Genomic DNA, 14,526 nt, shown 5'->3' with positions numbered 1-14,526 from the left:
TGACAAAGTAAACGCTAGTTTTATTCCGCATTTGTTAAGCCCATCTCGTAAAAGTTTTAAACCGCCTATTCACCCCCCTCTAGGCGACATCCGTGTCCTTTCAAACATTAAAATAAACGTCCACCGATAAATGATAATGCATGAACAAATTATTCTATTTCTATGCAGGTTTTTAATGATGATATTACTATTTTTTGAATATTTTTGGATACTTGTTAGTATTTTTCGAACCTCGTGAACATTTTTTTGATCGACCAAGAACACCTTTTTGAACCACCTTGAGCATTTTTTGAAAGTAATGAAAGTTGTTTCGAACAACAATGACCTTTTTTGAACTCGTGAATACTTCTTCAAATTCGTAATTTTCTTTATTCCGTTAACAAAACCCAATGAATTTTTTTTCGAACCAAGTGAATTTTTTTTGAACCCCCGTGCACATTTGTGAAACCCTTGAGTATTTTTTTTCTAAAACTGTGAATATGTTTTCGAACACCACATTTTTTGAATCTATTGTATTTTTTGAACCTCGTGAATTTTTTCATATTACATGAATAATTTTTATCTATGAAATTAAGAAAGATTTTTTGAATACATGAAGGTAGTATTATGAACACAAGAACAATTTTCGAACCTTGGGAACATTTTTTTGGATTAATGAGTAAACTTGTGAAGAACTTGGAGCCTAGCATATAAATTGTAAACCTAGGTGAACATTTTTTTATGAAATCATTCAACACTTTTCGAATCATATTGTTTTGAACACAAAAACATTTTTTCGGATATGTCCCCCTTTTCTTAATCAATGAACTTTTTCTAGATCCTCGTATATTTTTTAAAACTACATGAGAAATTTTTAAATATGAAATTAAGAAATATCTTTTGAATCCATAAACGTGTTATTTTGAACACGAGAAAAGTTTTTTTGAGGCTCATGAACATTTTTTTAATTCCGTGAGCCTATTTAAAAATATGTGAACATTTTTTTAGAACCGTGTATATAACTTTTAAAATCTACGCGAACATTATTTAATATGAAAATAAAAAATAAAAGGGAACTAACATGAAATAAAAGAGGAAATAAACATAACAAAGAAAGAAATAAGAAGAAATAAATAATAGAAAACTAAAAAAGTAACAAAATAACCACAAAAGGAGAAATAGAAAACCGGAACAACAAAAACCATCGAAGCGTGGTAAGCTGACGATGTAAATGAGCTCCGAAGAAAATGTAGAGCTGGTCTGGCCGAGCAGCTAAATCTTTCATCACACGATGCGAGAGTTCGGCTGGGCTTAAGGCGGTGTATATAGGATTTTGCGCACCTGACATATACGAATCTTGGGTTTGCTTTTGCTTGCTTCTGGGTTTCTTAGGCCGGTGCCGGCCGGGGGGCGAATCCTATTCACCGCTCATAGCGGGAGCGATTCGCTCCCGCCTGAGCGGTCGGGCGAGCTGGCCCGGCCCATTAACATGACTGGATTTTTACCGATTTGTACTGGTTCTTTTGTGTCTGCCTGGACGTTTTTTCCTTTCAGTTTTGTTGTTTTTACCGATTTTTACTGGTTCTTTCGTGTCTGTTTTCTGTGGGTTTTTTTTGTTGTACTTCTTTTGCTTTTTTTCTCTCGGTTTTTCTGAAACTTTTTCAAAATTGAACATTTTTTAAGTTCGAACTGTTTTGTAGATTGGAACATTTTTTCAATCTGAACATTTTTTAAGCTTGAACTTTTTTATTATTTGAACAATTTTCAAATTTGAAATTTTTCAGATTTGAACATTTTTTAGTCAAAACATTTTTCAAGTTTGAACTTTTTATATTTGAACAATTTTCAGATTTGAACATTTTTTAGATTTGAACAATTTTCAAATTTGAACTTTTTCAGATTTGAACATTTTTTAATCAAAACTTTTTTCAACTTTGAACCTTTTTATATTTGAACAATTTTCAGATTTAAATATTTTTTAGATTTAAACATTTTTTTAGATAAATTTTTAAATATAAATATAAAAGAAGAAAAAAGAGAGAGAAAACGTACCTGTTATTGGGTTGCTGCCGGTTCGGCCCATGAAGCGATGCCTCAGGCGGAGCGTCGCTCGCTCCCGCAAAGAGCGGGATATAGGCGCTCCCCGGCCGTGGGGTGATATACATCGACCGGTGCGTAGGTCGCATCACGCCGCACACCTTCGACGTGGGCGTTTCGGGCCGGCCCACCGTTCTTCCACTTTATTTTGTTTTCTTCCTTTTGTTTTATATTTTTTTTATTTTTTACATTTTTCAATCTGAAATATTTTTAAAATCTATTTTTTAAATATAGTTTTTTTTGCGATTTTTTAAAAATCTAAACATTTTTATTAAGAAATAAATATTTTTAAAATCTAAATATTACTAAAATTTGAATATTTTTCGAACTTGAACATTTTTCCAATTTTTGATTCTTAATTTTTTTCAAAACTTGAACATTTTTAGAACTTGATTTTTTATTATACAATTTCAATATTTTTAAGTATGAATAGTTTTTGAATTTGATTTTTTTGAAGTTTGAACTTTTTAGAATTTGAATATTTTTTAAATTTCAACAATTTTTAAGTATGACCATTTTTAGAAAATGAATTTTTAAAAATTTAAATTTTCTGATATTTAAAATTTTCCAAAAATATAACATTATTTTAATTTGAATAATTTAAAAAATATGAATATTTTATCAATTTGGACATATTTCATATTTTAATTTTTTGAATATGAACATTTTATTATATTTTTTTCTTCAAATTTGAACATTTTATTAATTTGACATTTTTTTTGATATGAACATTTTATTAATTTTAACATTTTCAAATATGGACAATTTATTAATTTGAACATTTTTTGAGTTTGAACATCTTTTGAAATTTGAACATCTTTTGAACTTAAATATTTTTTAAAAATTAGATTTGAACATTATTTAAGAATAAGAATGTACACATTTTTAAATTTCAACATTTTTTCGAATCATACAAGAAACAGAAAAGAAAAGAAAGAAGCTACAGCGCCTAACCTGGCCGGCCCGTATCACACCCGGGGGTGTGCGGGGTGTCGTAGGCGCCGACCTGTTCGGCGCCGGCAGCCCGGTACCATTGCTGCTTGAGGACGACCCAGTATTAACATCGGACGCCATTGTCGGCTTGCCCGTTGGGCCGGTAGACCCACTGCAGATGTAGATGGGCACGTCTACATTAAACTCGGCCCTGCACACCTGTCTGGCTGTCTCCCTGTTTGCCGACGTGTACTCCCTCGTGTGCCGCGTGGTTGGACCCAAAAGCTGCCAAAGTCAGACAATCTGAGTTATAGCTGGAGGGGCTCCCTGTAAAATCTCTCATCCGTACCGTATCCCGCAGCTACCACGCGAGGGGATCAAACAAGTCCACCGTCCCCGATCTCTCTGCCGGCGAAGCTCCCAACTACGCGCGGAGATTCCAAGTCTCGTCTCGGACTAGGTGAGTGCTCCCAGTCTCCCCCGGCGACGATTAATCTCCCTTCTCTGATTTGCCCCCAAATTCAGCTAGCACTTGAGTTCAGATTCAGAGTAGGGATCACCCGAACTCTAACTGTTAATGGTGCCTCGGGATTCACTCTACAGCTTCGTGTTCGGCCGGCACGTACCGATACAAGTGTTCGCCTTTCGCTGCATTTAAGGTTTAGTTTCGTTAGAACCCATGCTATAGAGTTGGGTGTTTGAGGAGGGAGCTGGGGAGATGCATAGGCTGGTCCGGCGGCAGATCGCCGTGAGCGAGCTTGTAGGTCCGTCGACGGCAGTCCGTCCGGTTCCTTCTGTGGAGCTGATGGTGACGGGGGTTTATATAGGAGGGGTGTAGAGACGATTAGATCAATTGGATCAAGTTTTGATGGCCCAAAATTTGTGTGCTTGCTAACCAACAATATCACTCAAATCCTTTGTAACCTGCAGCTTAGATTTTCTGTTGTTGTGCAAATTACCTTGAAGCAAGTTTGATGCTGTTCAGGAGATACCGTGAGTGGGACATACCTGTTCGACTATTCCTTTGATTTCTAGTATGATCAGCATGTAGGATTTCATTTATCATATCGTCCCATGCCACATTCTCTTGATTGATGTGCTACCGATTTCTATTTTGTTGCGATCTCACCATATACTTTTCTCTGGACTTAAAGCATCTCATTATAAGAAATCCCTATCGTCCTTGTTTTAATGATTGGGCTACTCCTAGGACATAAACATTACTTTGTTGAGTTGCTTCCCTTTTAGCTATGCCCTGTGTGCTCTGTGAATCTGTGATGTTCCCTGCATACTTGAGTGATGGTTACAGAAAACTGCTTTCTCTTGATCCATTTAACATGTAGCTGATTCTCAACTTAACAATCCTATCCCAAGTGCTGAAGCTGAAGGCATAGCTTAGTGCCTCATTTAACATTCCCTGAATGGAAGTTTGATTTGTCCAAATGGAGAGCTCTAGTGTCCTTGATATGCTCTTCATTTCCTGCTGTGCATATCTGATTCCTATGCTCATATCTGCGCTCTTGATTTCCTGCTGTGCATATCTGATGCCTATGCTCATATCTGCTGATACCTAGTTTGGAACTCAACTATAGTGAACCTAGGAAGTCTTCTCCATTATCCACTAAAATTTTATATCTTACGAGTTTGATGCTTGTTTCGCAGTATTTCTTTTCTTTTATTCTTTGTTGCAACTAGAGCTGTTTACTTTGATTTTGCTTCTGGGTTTAATACCCAGCACTTGTAAGTCATCCTTGTTTATTCAGCGAAAATCAGCGCCGACTGTGTTTTCATAAACATAAGTGTTTCTTAATTCTCATCAGTCCAACCAACTCCAACATGATCTCCAACTGTTCGCTTTGATTAACCCTATTTTAGTGAAGTGAGTAGTAGTTCTAGTCATTACATGCATGTTTTAATTTGAAACAGTTGAGGTATGCTACATAAATCTTTACCATGAGAGAAGAATGATTTGTTTCTTTTGTTAAGTTTTTTACTGTAATAGTTCATCAGTTGAGAATAGTTTTCTTACATCATCCCAAGTTAGTTAATACTGAGTATTCCAGGAAAATAGTTAAGATGGATTAAAATGGGAACTATTCCTTGAATTTTTTTCCCTTCGGATAACAGCCAGTTGGCTGTCTAGTCATTTATTTACCTAAATCTTAGGCTCTGCTACTATATCGAGTTTCATGTTCCAAGCAATTTACTTGAAGCTGAAAGTATTGTACCTTCAACATCAAGAACTCCATTTGATTTGGTGCTGCCTCCTGGTTCACAAACCAACATAATTGTGCTTGCTTATCATTCACACGGTTGTTTCTGCACATGCACAGTTTATTTAGTAAAGTGTGACTGTGTGTAACCATTAACCCCTTTATAGTTATTAAGAGAACTTGCTGATAGCACGGTGGTAAGAGATCCCCAGTTGTGGCGCTGCCAACCAGGGCTCCCCCAAAAATCATGAACTGTTTAAGAGATACTCTGAGTGGGACATGCCTGTTCGACTAATTCCTTAGATTTCTAGTATGATGTGCATGTAGTGTTTCATCTATCATATTGTTAGAGGTCACATTTTATTGATTGATGTGCTACCGATTTCTATTTTGTGGCGATGGCTCCATCTACTTCTTTTCCTAGCATGAACCTTGAGCATACATGGGCTGGGAGGAGGATTAGTCTAGTTTCTGTTATATCATTTTAGGTATATGTATTTTGTCCTGCTCTGCTTGTTTGTTTAATTCTCGAACATGACCCAAAGCATGTATCACATTTCATTAGAAGGAGAATGCCAGGAAGTCACAAAGTACAACCCAACGGCCAAAAAAGCTCTTCTTGTTTATTTAATATTCCCATTACCCCGCATCATAAACTTTCTGGGCACTTAAAACAGTTTTCTTACATCATTCCAATTTACTTAATACTGATTATTTAATTCCCTTCTTCATTAGCCCGCATCAGAAACTTTATGTGCACTTAAAACCTCTAATTATAAGAAATCCTTTTGGTCCTTATTTTAGTGATTTGGCCACAACAATGACATAAACATTACTTGGTTGAGTAGCTTCCCATTTAGCTGTGCCCTGTGTGATCTATGATGTTCCCTGTGTACTTGGGTGATGGTAACAGAAAAACTGCACTCTCTTGATCGATTTAACATTTAGCTGATTCTCAACTTGAAAATTGTATTCCAATTTCTGAAGGCATAATATAGTGCTCCTCTGATTTGTTTTTAATAAAAGAATCCGTATGCATCGATTGATGCAGAGGCTGGGGTATCCCCATTTCGAAAAAAATATAGTGCTCCATTCAACATTTCCTTAAAGGAAACTGAAGTTTGGCTGTTGAAATAAAATACTTTCAACTCTAGTGTCCTTGATGCGCTTTTAATTTCTGTTTGTGCAAATCTGATGCTTATCCTATATTTGGTGGTTGAACCTTGGTGTCTTCTCCATTTATCCACTAATCTTCTATCGTAGGAGTTTGATGCTTGTTTCACAGTATTTCTTTTCTTTTTTCTTCTTTATTTTTTAGTTGCCATTAGAGCTGTTTTCTTTGGTTTTGCTTTTGGGCGTAACACCCAGCGCTGACTGTGTTTTCATAAACATACATGTTTCTTAATTCTCATCGGTCCAGCCAGCTCCAACATGATTTCCATCTGTTCGCTTTAATTAACCCTATTTTAGTCAATTGAGTAGTAGTTACAATCATTAGCTGCAAACAGTTGAGTTATGGTACATAAATTTTTTACATTGAGAGAAGACTGATTTGTTGCTTTTGTTAAGTTTGTTATTCTAATAGTTCAATCAGTTTAAAACAGTTATCTTACATCATCCCAATTTACTTAATACTGAGTATTCCAGGAAAATAGTTAAGATGGATAAAAGGGGTTATGTTCCTTCAAACACACGGTGGTTCATGATTCTACGGTGTCTGTATGTATCAAATTATTTTCCTAGGAATATCAACCAGTTGTCTGTCTAGTCATTTAATTTACTTAAATCTTTGGCTGTGCTACTATATCAAGTTTCATATGCCAACCAATTTACTTGAAGCTAAAAGTATGTGCCTTCAACATAAACAACTCCATGTGATTTGGTGGTGCCTCCTGGTTCGCAAACCAAGAAAATTGTGCATGCTGGTCATTCACGATTGTTTCTACATATGCACAGTTTTTTAGTACAATATGTAACCATTAACCCCTTTATAGTTCATTAAGAGAACGTGCTGATAGCACGGTGGTAAGAGACCCCCAGTTGTGGGGCTCCCCCCCCCCCTCTCTAAAATCATGAACTGTTTAAGAGATACTCTGAGTGGGACATGCCTGCTTGACACTTGCCCAATCCAGAAGCTTATCTGGAAAACATGGCCGTCTCTGCGCGCCATGTTTTTCCACTGGCTTGCCAATCTGGAATTCTGGACCGCTGTTGGACTATCGAGCGGCTGACTAGACGTGGCCTGCAGCACCATCCCAGGTGCCTCCTGTGCGACCAGCTCCCGGAGACAATGCATCTCATCATAGTCCACCCCTTCGCAGCAAGCTTGGCATGTGGTCCTCTCCTGGTTGAGGATGACCTGCAGGCCACTGGGCAGCAACCACATCTTGATTGAGTGGTGGCACAAGGCACGGCATGTCACGCCGATGCCAATGCGCAAAGGGCTACCCTCTATTGCGCTGCTGCTGCCTTGGACAATCTGGAAACACCGTAACGACTGCGTCTTGAACAACGCACGGCCCTCGGTGCATTCTGTCATGGCGACAGTCAAGGAGGAGGCAGCGCTTTGGGCGTGAGCTGGAGCCAAGGGCATGCGCGCCATCCTGCCAACTTGGGACGTGCACTGATGTAACTGAATTTTACAGTTTCGGCCTCCTAGGAGGCATGTAAGTTCTATCTTTTCAATGCAATGAAATGCGTAAGTCTTTTGCGTTTTCTCAAAAAACAGTTCATTACGAGAACGTGCTGATAGTGTGGTGGTAAGACCACCAGCTGTGGGGCTGCCAACCAGGGCTTAAATCATGGTTCTCACAAAAAGGGCCCCTCGCTGAGTTTGTTCCCCATGCGCGTCAGGCTGCCAACTGCGCCACCGCAAAGGGTGGATCCGGTGTTCTGGGCCTTTCCTTAACCTACAAAGCAATGCCTTCCGGTTTCTTCCCCCAAGGGTCGAGTTTTTTTGATAGTTCTTTAAGTACTGCTGTGCGCCAGCTCCTTGTCTGTGGTTTTTCAAGCGACGTATAAGCCTTGCCTGTTCTGTTGATAAATCAGGAGCACAACAATGAGAAAGATATGCATCTTTCTTTGCCTATGGTTTGATTTATGTGTTCGTTCTGTTCTCCTGCTCATACATCATTCCATGTTAATGACAATTGAGTTCGTCATGCTTCAGTAACCAAATTTAATCACAGAAACAATGACATATGACCAGTTTAGATGATGAAACCATATCTGAACTTCTATCAAATTGAAACAATGCCAAAAAAAATATCTTGGAAGATACGAACCGTCATTCCCATGTTGTTTTATTTTTCTTATGGTACCTTTTTTAAAGAATAGTTCCTTAGGCTTCTATCCCTGATGAATAATTGTGAATGTATATATCTTCAGGCACCATGTCGATGTTTCCGGGAATGGATCTTACTAAAATGGATCCTCCAACTCTTACACTCCTTGGAGCAGCCTGTTGTGTAATGTTGTCTATGCATTTTACAGTACAATTGGTGTCACAGCATCTTTTCTACTGGAAAAATTCCAAGGAGCAGAAGGCTATACTCATTATAGTGCTAATGCCTCCGTTGTATGCTATAACTTCCTTTGTTGGTCTTCTTGATATTAAGGGAAGCAAAACTTTTTTTACATGCTTGGAGTCTGTTAAAGAATGCTATGAGGCACTGGTGAGTCCTCTTGTGTCAATGACATTTTTCCGCCTGAAGTTGGTGATTTTGCTAACATTTCCTTCAATTTTTGTATTTTCAACTATGCAGGTGATTGCTAAGTTTCTGGCATTGATGTACAGCTACTTAAATATATCTATAAGTAAAAACATTGTACCTGATGAAATCAAAGGGAGGGTGCTTCATCACTCTTTCCCCATGTCACTTTTCCTGGTATCTTTCTTACATCCTTCCATCTTATGGAATGTTTGATGGATTTTGCTACTTGCTATGTAGTTAAATTTTGGTAATCCAACCTGCACCATTAATGACAAATTAATATTGATGAATGTTGCTATGTGGTTGAATTTTGGTAATCCAACCTGCACCACTAATGACGAATTAATATTGATGAATGTTGCTATGTGGTTGAATTTTGATAATCCATACTGAACCTCGCCATATTTGAAGGATGATGTTTTAGTCAGTTATACTAAAATGCTTCATTGCATTAACTAAAAGGTTATATATGCCATTAAGAAAGCACACATTCAGATTGTAATATCCGGATTTACTGAAGCATGTAGCTATGAGTCGTACTTAAATTTTTACATTTTCACTAAGGTTCTCTATATGTGTGTACCTAAAATGACGTTGTCTCTGTAACCTGTCTTTGTATCATCTGCCCACTGTTGGATGTTCCACCTATAAACTGCATATTTTGCACAAGCTGCCAGCAATGCTGTTAAAGGTTTCCGCCCTGTTCATACGTTGTGTGTATTGAGCCGATTGGATTTCTGGAAAGTAACCAATATGCTTCTGTCTTTGTGCTGAGGCAGCCCCGCAACGTTCGGTTGGAGCACAAGACACTAAAGCTTCTGAAGTACTGGACCTGGCAGTTTGTTGTTGTTAGGCCTGTTTGCTCCATTCTGATAATTGCACTTCAGCTTCTTGGGCTGTACCCCAGCTGGGTCAGCTGGACGTTCACAATTATACTGAACTTTTCAGTCTCCATGGCATTATACGCCTTGGTCATATTCTACCACTTGTTTGCCAAGGAGCTGGCACCTCACAAGCCTCTTTCTAAGTTCTTGTGCATCAAAGGGATTGTCTTCTTCTCCTTCTGGCAGGTAAATCACGCCATCCCCAGGCTGAACTGAATTGTAATCTACTTATGAATATCTTTAGGGCTACATTTTTTGTGTGTGTATAAATCTTACATCAGTTTCTGCACATGACTACATCTGAACATTTCGTTGCATCTAGCTGTATTCATGTTGTAATACTGATAGTTTAGACCTTTTGTTCATATCAAGTTGTTTGCCATGATTTTGCATGAGCCACTGTGTATGGGTTCTTCAGGTGACATTCTTACGTTCCTGTTCCGATTTTCACAGGGCTGTGCGCTGGAAGTTTTGACCGCTGTAGGGGTTATTCAGTCTCACCATTTCTGGCTGGACGTGGAGCACATCCAGGAGGCGATCCAGAATGTGCTGATTATCTTTGAAATGGTCATCTTCTCAGTCCTCCAGCAATACGCGTACCACGTCGCTCCGTACAGCGGCGCTGACAGGGCGAAATTCGAGAAGAAGAACGAGTGATCTGCTTCTTTTTTTTTTTTGCATTGAGCAACATCTGCAGCTGATTATTGTATGTCTTAGTGTGTACTATGTGCCATTGTGCTGGGAACATGGTTTCAATATGTTGTAGAAGAGAACACAGTAATTTCCTCCCGGACATGTGTAGAGTGTCGTTGTGCTGGGAACATTAGGGGTAAAGGGAGATTGTGAAGAACATATGCAAACGGTTTATAGAATGCTGCAGGTTTATAGAATGCCTGAATAAAGAATATTTGGAGGGCTTCCATCTCCAGATCGTCGAAAACTGGATAAATTCTGGCTGTCTTTGCCGAGATCATCGTGTGTATGTTAAATTCTACATGTATGATTGATGTTAAACATTGCTGGGTTTTCTTTTGTGTGGGTGGCGCAATACTAGAAGGATGTTGCTGTATGATTTGGATGGCCATTATTGTTGGCATTATTTTTTTTCAAGTGAAGAAACGTAAAGAGAGTCGATGGATCGAAGATGGAGGTGATTGGTTGGGGTCGAGTCAGTCTACTGTGTAGGTGGTACCTGAAAGGAGGGCGGACCGCACACAGTGGCATAGTGGGCACGGGCAATGACTACTGACTGGTGCGCGTACGTGGGGTCATGTGCAACTCCTGTAGATTCCTAGTACGGCCCCCAGCCTGCCTGACTGCTTGCTTCCCGTGACCTTTTATCGTCAGCGATAGCTGCCTTTAACCATGGGGCACTAGTGTCGTTTCTCCGCTTGTCCTAGCCTAGCTAGTGTGGTACCCCTAGTCGTAACAGTCTTTGTTAAGTTTTTCTTCCCTCTTGCTTCCTCTTCCATTATTAATATGTTTCTTTAGACATTAGACCCATCTCCACCGGCGGCCTCCAAATAGTCGCCGGCAGAGACGTCGGCACTGCTGTATGGGGGCGCCGGCAGTGCATCCTTCATTTGGCGACGCTGTTCCCACACTAGCACCTCCTAAACGACGGCCCCCAATTTTTTTATTTTTACAATATTTTGAAACAAAATATCAATCACATTTTATTCAATCACACAAATAGAATTAAATTATTCATACAATCAATCAAATAAATAGTACTTAAATTATTTATACAATCCAACAAACAAATAATACTTAAATTATTCATACATGCAAACAAATAGAAATAAAATCATGCATTGTTGGCGGCTCCTCTCCTCGCCCACAAATGCGCAGCTAGATCCGCCTTCAGTTGTGCATGGACACCTGCATCTCGAATTTCATTGTGCATATAAAAAAAGCAGCAAATTCTTGGGGTACATGCTCTACCTCAGCTAGTGGCCCTTGATAATCAAATGGATGATCATCCTGCACCGGTGCGTCGCGCTCGCTCTCAATGATCATGTTGTGGATGATCACACAGGTGTTCATCACCTCCCACATCTGAGCCTTAGACTAAGTGAGAGCAGGGTACCTGACAATAGCGAAACGCTGCTGAAGCACCCCAAAAGCACGCTCAACATCCTTGCGTGCTGCTTCCTGGCATGTTGCAAAATAGGCTTCCATCTCGTTTGATGGAGAGGCAATTGTCTTCACAAATGTAGCATACTTCGGGTAGATACCATCAGCTAGATAGTATCCCTTGTTGTATGCGTGGCCGTTTACCTCAAAGTTCACAACAGGAGCTTGTCCCTCAGCTAGCGTGACAAACACCGGAGAGCGCTGCAGCACGTTGATATCATTGTTTCTTCCGCCATGCCAAAAAATGCATGCCAAATCCAAAGGTCATGGTTTGCCACCGCCTCAAGAATGACACCGCACTCACCCGTATGCCCCTTGTAGATCCCTTGCCAAGCAAAAGGGCAATTCTTCCGGCCTCAATGCATACAGTCAATGCTTCCGAGCATCCCAGGAAACCCTCTTGCTGCATTCTTTTGCAGGATCCGAGTTGTATCATCTTATCTTGGTGCTCTCAAATAGTCTTTAGCAAACACCGCTATGACAGCTCGGCATAACCTGTAGAGAGTCTCTGTACATGTCGACTCTGCCATCCGTAGGTAGTCATTGGTTGTATCTGGAGGAGCTCCGTATGCAAGACAGCGTATTGCAGCAGTGCACTTCTGAATTGTGGTGAAGCCCCACAAACCTGTGCAATCTTTCTTGGCCATGAAGTACTTGTCGTACTCCCTGACGCCGTGGAAAATATTCAAGAACAACTCCTTGTTCATCCTAAACCGGCGCCGAAATTCCTTTGGCGAATGAGTCACATCGTCGTTGAAGTAGTCGGCGTCAAGCAGCATTGCGCCGGCTTCACGATGCCGATTGATGTTCCTCCTCTTGCCTGGATTTGAGCCGATGCGCCGAGGCACGATGAAGAAAGGCTGGCGAACACGCAACATGTTCGTCAGAATCAGCTGCTGTTGTTGCCGCCGAACAGCCTGAGCGTTCTACTCCTCCGTGAACAGCTGCACCATCATCTCGTCGTCGCTGTCCATCGCGGCAATCGGACGAACACCTTGCGGGCTGGGCGATACTATCGCGGTGGCGGCGAGCTCTGCTCCGGGCGAAACAGCGGTCGTGTCGATGGACGGCGGTTCCTAGACAGTCGGCGGTGTCTATTGCAAGTAGGGGGCGCGACGGCGACGGTGGCCATCTAGAGGGGTGGGAGTACGGCAAAATGCTATGGGGGCGCCGGTGGAGATGCTCTTAGGTTCAAGACGAGCCTAAATCAAGGAAGCCATCAACCGGTTAGGAATTATACAAGGTTACCCTAATAAAAACTCACACGGGACACACCACAACACAACATACTCAACTACCATCAATAGTTGAGATGGACTGTGATCAGCTGGTTACCACGGCAACATCGTCTGGTGTGGATCGAACTCCTCTTCTACATCTAGTATCGGTTATTAGGCGTTTATCCAAAGAATTTAGAGTGTGTTGGAATGAAGTTAGGTTAGGATTAGTCACCATCTAGCAAATCTTGCTACGTTGGAGCACCGTTCCGAGTCTTGGTTCGGTTCATGGCCTGAAGCTATATTTCTGATGCTTGAGTCCGATCGATTGTGTAACCTGTCCTTCGTAATAAAGCTCATGTTTTATCCACACAAAAAAAATGGCCAAACGATACAAGGGAATACACTGAACAAATTACAACTCAACGCTACAAGCAGGCACCAAAGGAACCTACAAAGCGAACACTACAACGCTCCGACACCAAGGGCATCGAGCAAGGAAGGCGCTTTGAGGCACTACCAAGGAGCATGATGGAGCTTATCAGGGCATGTTTGATTTAAATGATTTTAAAAGCACATAAGTAGGATAAACCCACGAACAATATGTCATGCCATGTGAAATTCTAGAGAAATAAAAAAACGTAGGAATTATTTGGAGAAGCTATTTGGTTGCACCGCAAGAAAAATGCAGAAAATTTCTATAGAGAATGGCTACATCTCATAGTTATCGTAAATGCGTAGGAGATTTTCCAAGAGGTCTAACCTCTTTCTATAAATCCTATGGGATTGTAATATAGGAGAACAATTCATAGGAACTATGGAGCGTTCAATCCTTGAATCAAATGATCTATAGAGTAAAAAAATCCTATGGGCAAGAATGCTACACAATTTTCTGTAGAAATCCTTTGAATCAAACATGCCCTTAGTTTGGGGCTACTCCAAATGAATTGGAGGCTCTAAATCTCAAGAGAAATGGTATGATTTGGATGTTTCGTTTATTCCTTGGCTAAAAAAGGAGAAAATGAACAAAAGAAGGCTCCAAGTCCAAACGACCACTGTTTTTTTTTTTGGGTACAAGGGGCCATGTTTTTCTGCGCAAAGTTGCACCTGTTTATTGAGCAATCACCCAATTTGACGTCACGAGATAGTCGCCGTGTTGCATGCCACGCCATAGACACACACGCACCAGGCCGCTGAGGATCGTAACTGGAAGCCTTGTCGGCACGCGCAGGCAGGCAGGCAGGCCATCAATCGATCGATGGGTGCACAGTGATCTGGAGAGGGCAGTGAGAAAAAGATGCAGAGAGAGACGGACGGCAGTGACGATACGCGCGTACGTGTGAGGCGAGCATGG

At 40.5% G+C, this 14,526-nt stretch overlaps 1 protein-coding gene across 2 annotated transcripts; it reads left to right on the top strand.

Annotated features, from left to right (window-relative positions):
- Window positions 1-3,322: 3,322 nt before the first annotated feature.
- On the top strand, window positions 3,323-10,768 carry LOC124672595 (protein LAZ1 homolog 1-like). Of its 2 annotated transcripts, none has more exons than XM_047208804.1 (5): window positions 3,323-3,450; window positions 8,607-8,896; window positions 8,987-9,109; window positions 9,715-10,005; window positions 10,273-10,768. In XM_047208804.1, exons 2-5 carry the CDS (start codon window positions 8,615-8,617, stop codon window positions 10,474-10,476), a joined length of 900 nt encoding a protein of 299 aa, XP_047064760.1. In that variant the 5' UTR covers window positions 3,323-3,450; window positions 8,607-8,614; the 3' UTR covers window positions 10,477-10,768. The 2 variants fall into 2 exon arrangements, with proteins under 2 accessions (XP_047064760.1, XP_047064761.1); XM_047208805.1 differs by having other exon boundaries at window positions 3,327-3,469; window positions 8,610-8,896.
- The last annotated feature ends 3,758 nt before the right edge of the window (window positions 10,769-14,526 follow it).

The sequence above is a fragment of the Lolium rigidum genome, chromosome 7 (genome assembly GCF_022539505.1).
Source record: "Lolium rigidum isolate FL_2022 chromosome 7, APGP_CSIRO_Lrig_0.1, whole genome shotgun sequence".
NCBI lineage: Eukaryota > Viridiplantae > Streptophyta > Magnoliopsida > Poales > Poaceae > Lolium > Lolium rigidum.
Note: the sequence above shows the minus strand (reverse complement) of the source record. Positions and strands in the feature narration are given on the sequence as shown.

Excerpts from the sequence above, each read along its gene's own strand:
- LOC124672595 (XM_047208804.1), top strand. The coding sequence starts at position 8,615 with ATGTCGATGTTTCCGGGAATGGATCTTACTAAAATGGATCCTCCAACT. Across the intron at positions 9,110-9,714 it reads TCCCCATGTCACTTTTCCTG|CCCCGCAACGTTCGGTTGGA; the intron begins GTATCTTTCTTA and ends GTGCTGAGGCAG. Across the intron at positions 10,006-10,272 it reads TCTTCTTCTCCTTCTGGCAG|GGCTGTGCGCTGGAAGTTTT; the intron begins GTAAATCACGCC and ends CGATTTTCACAG.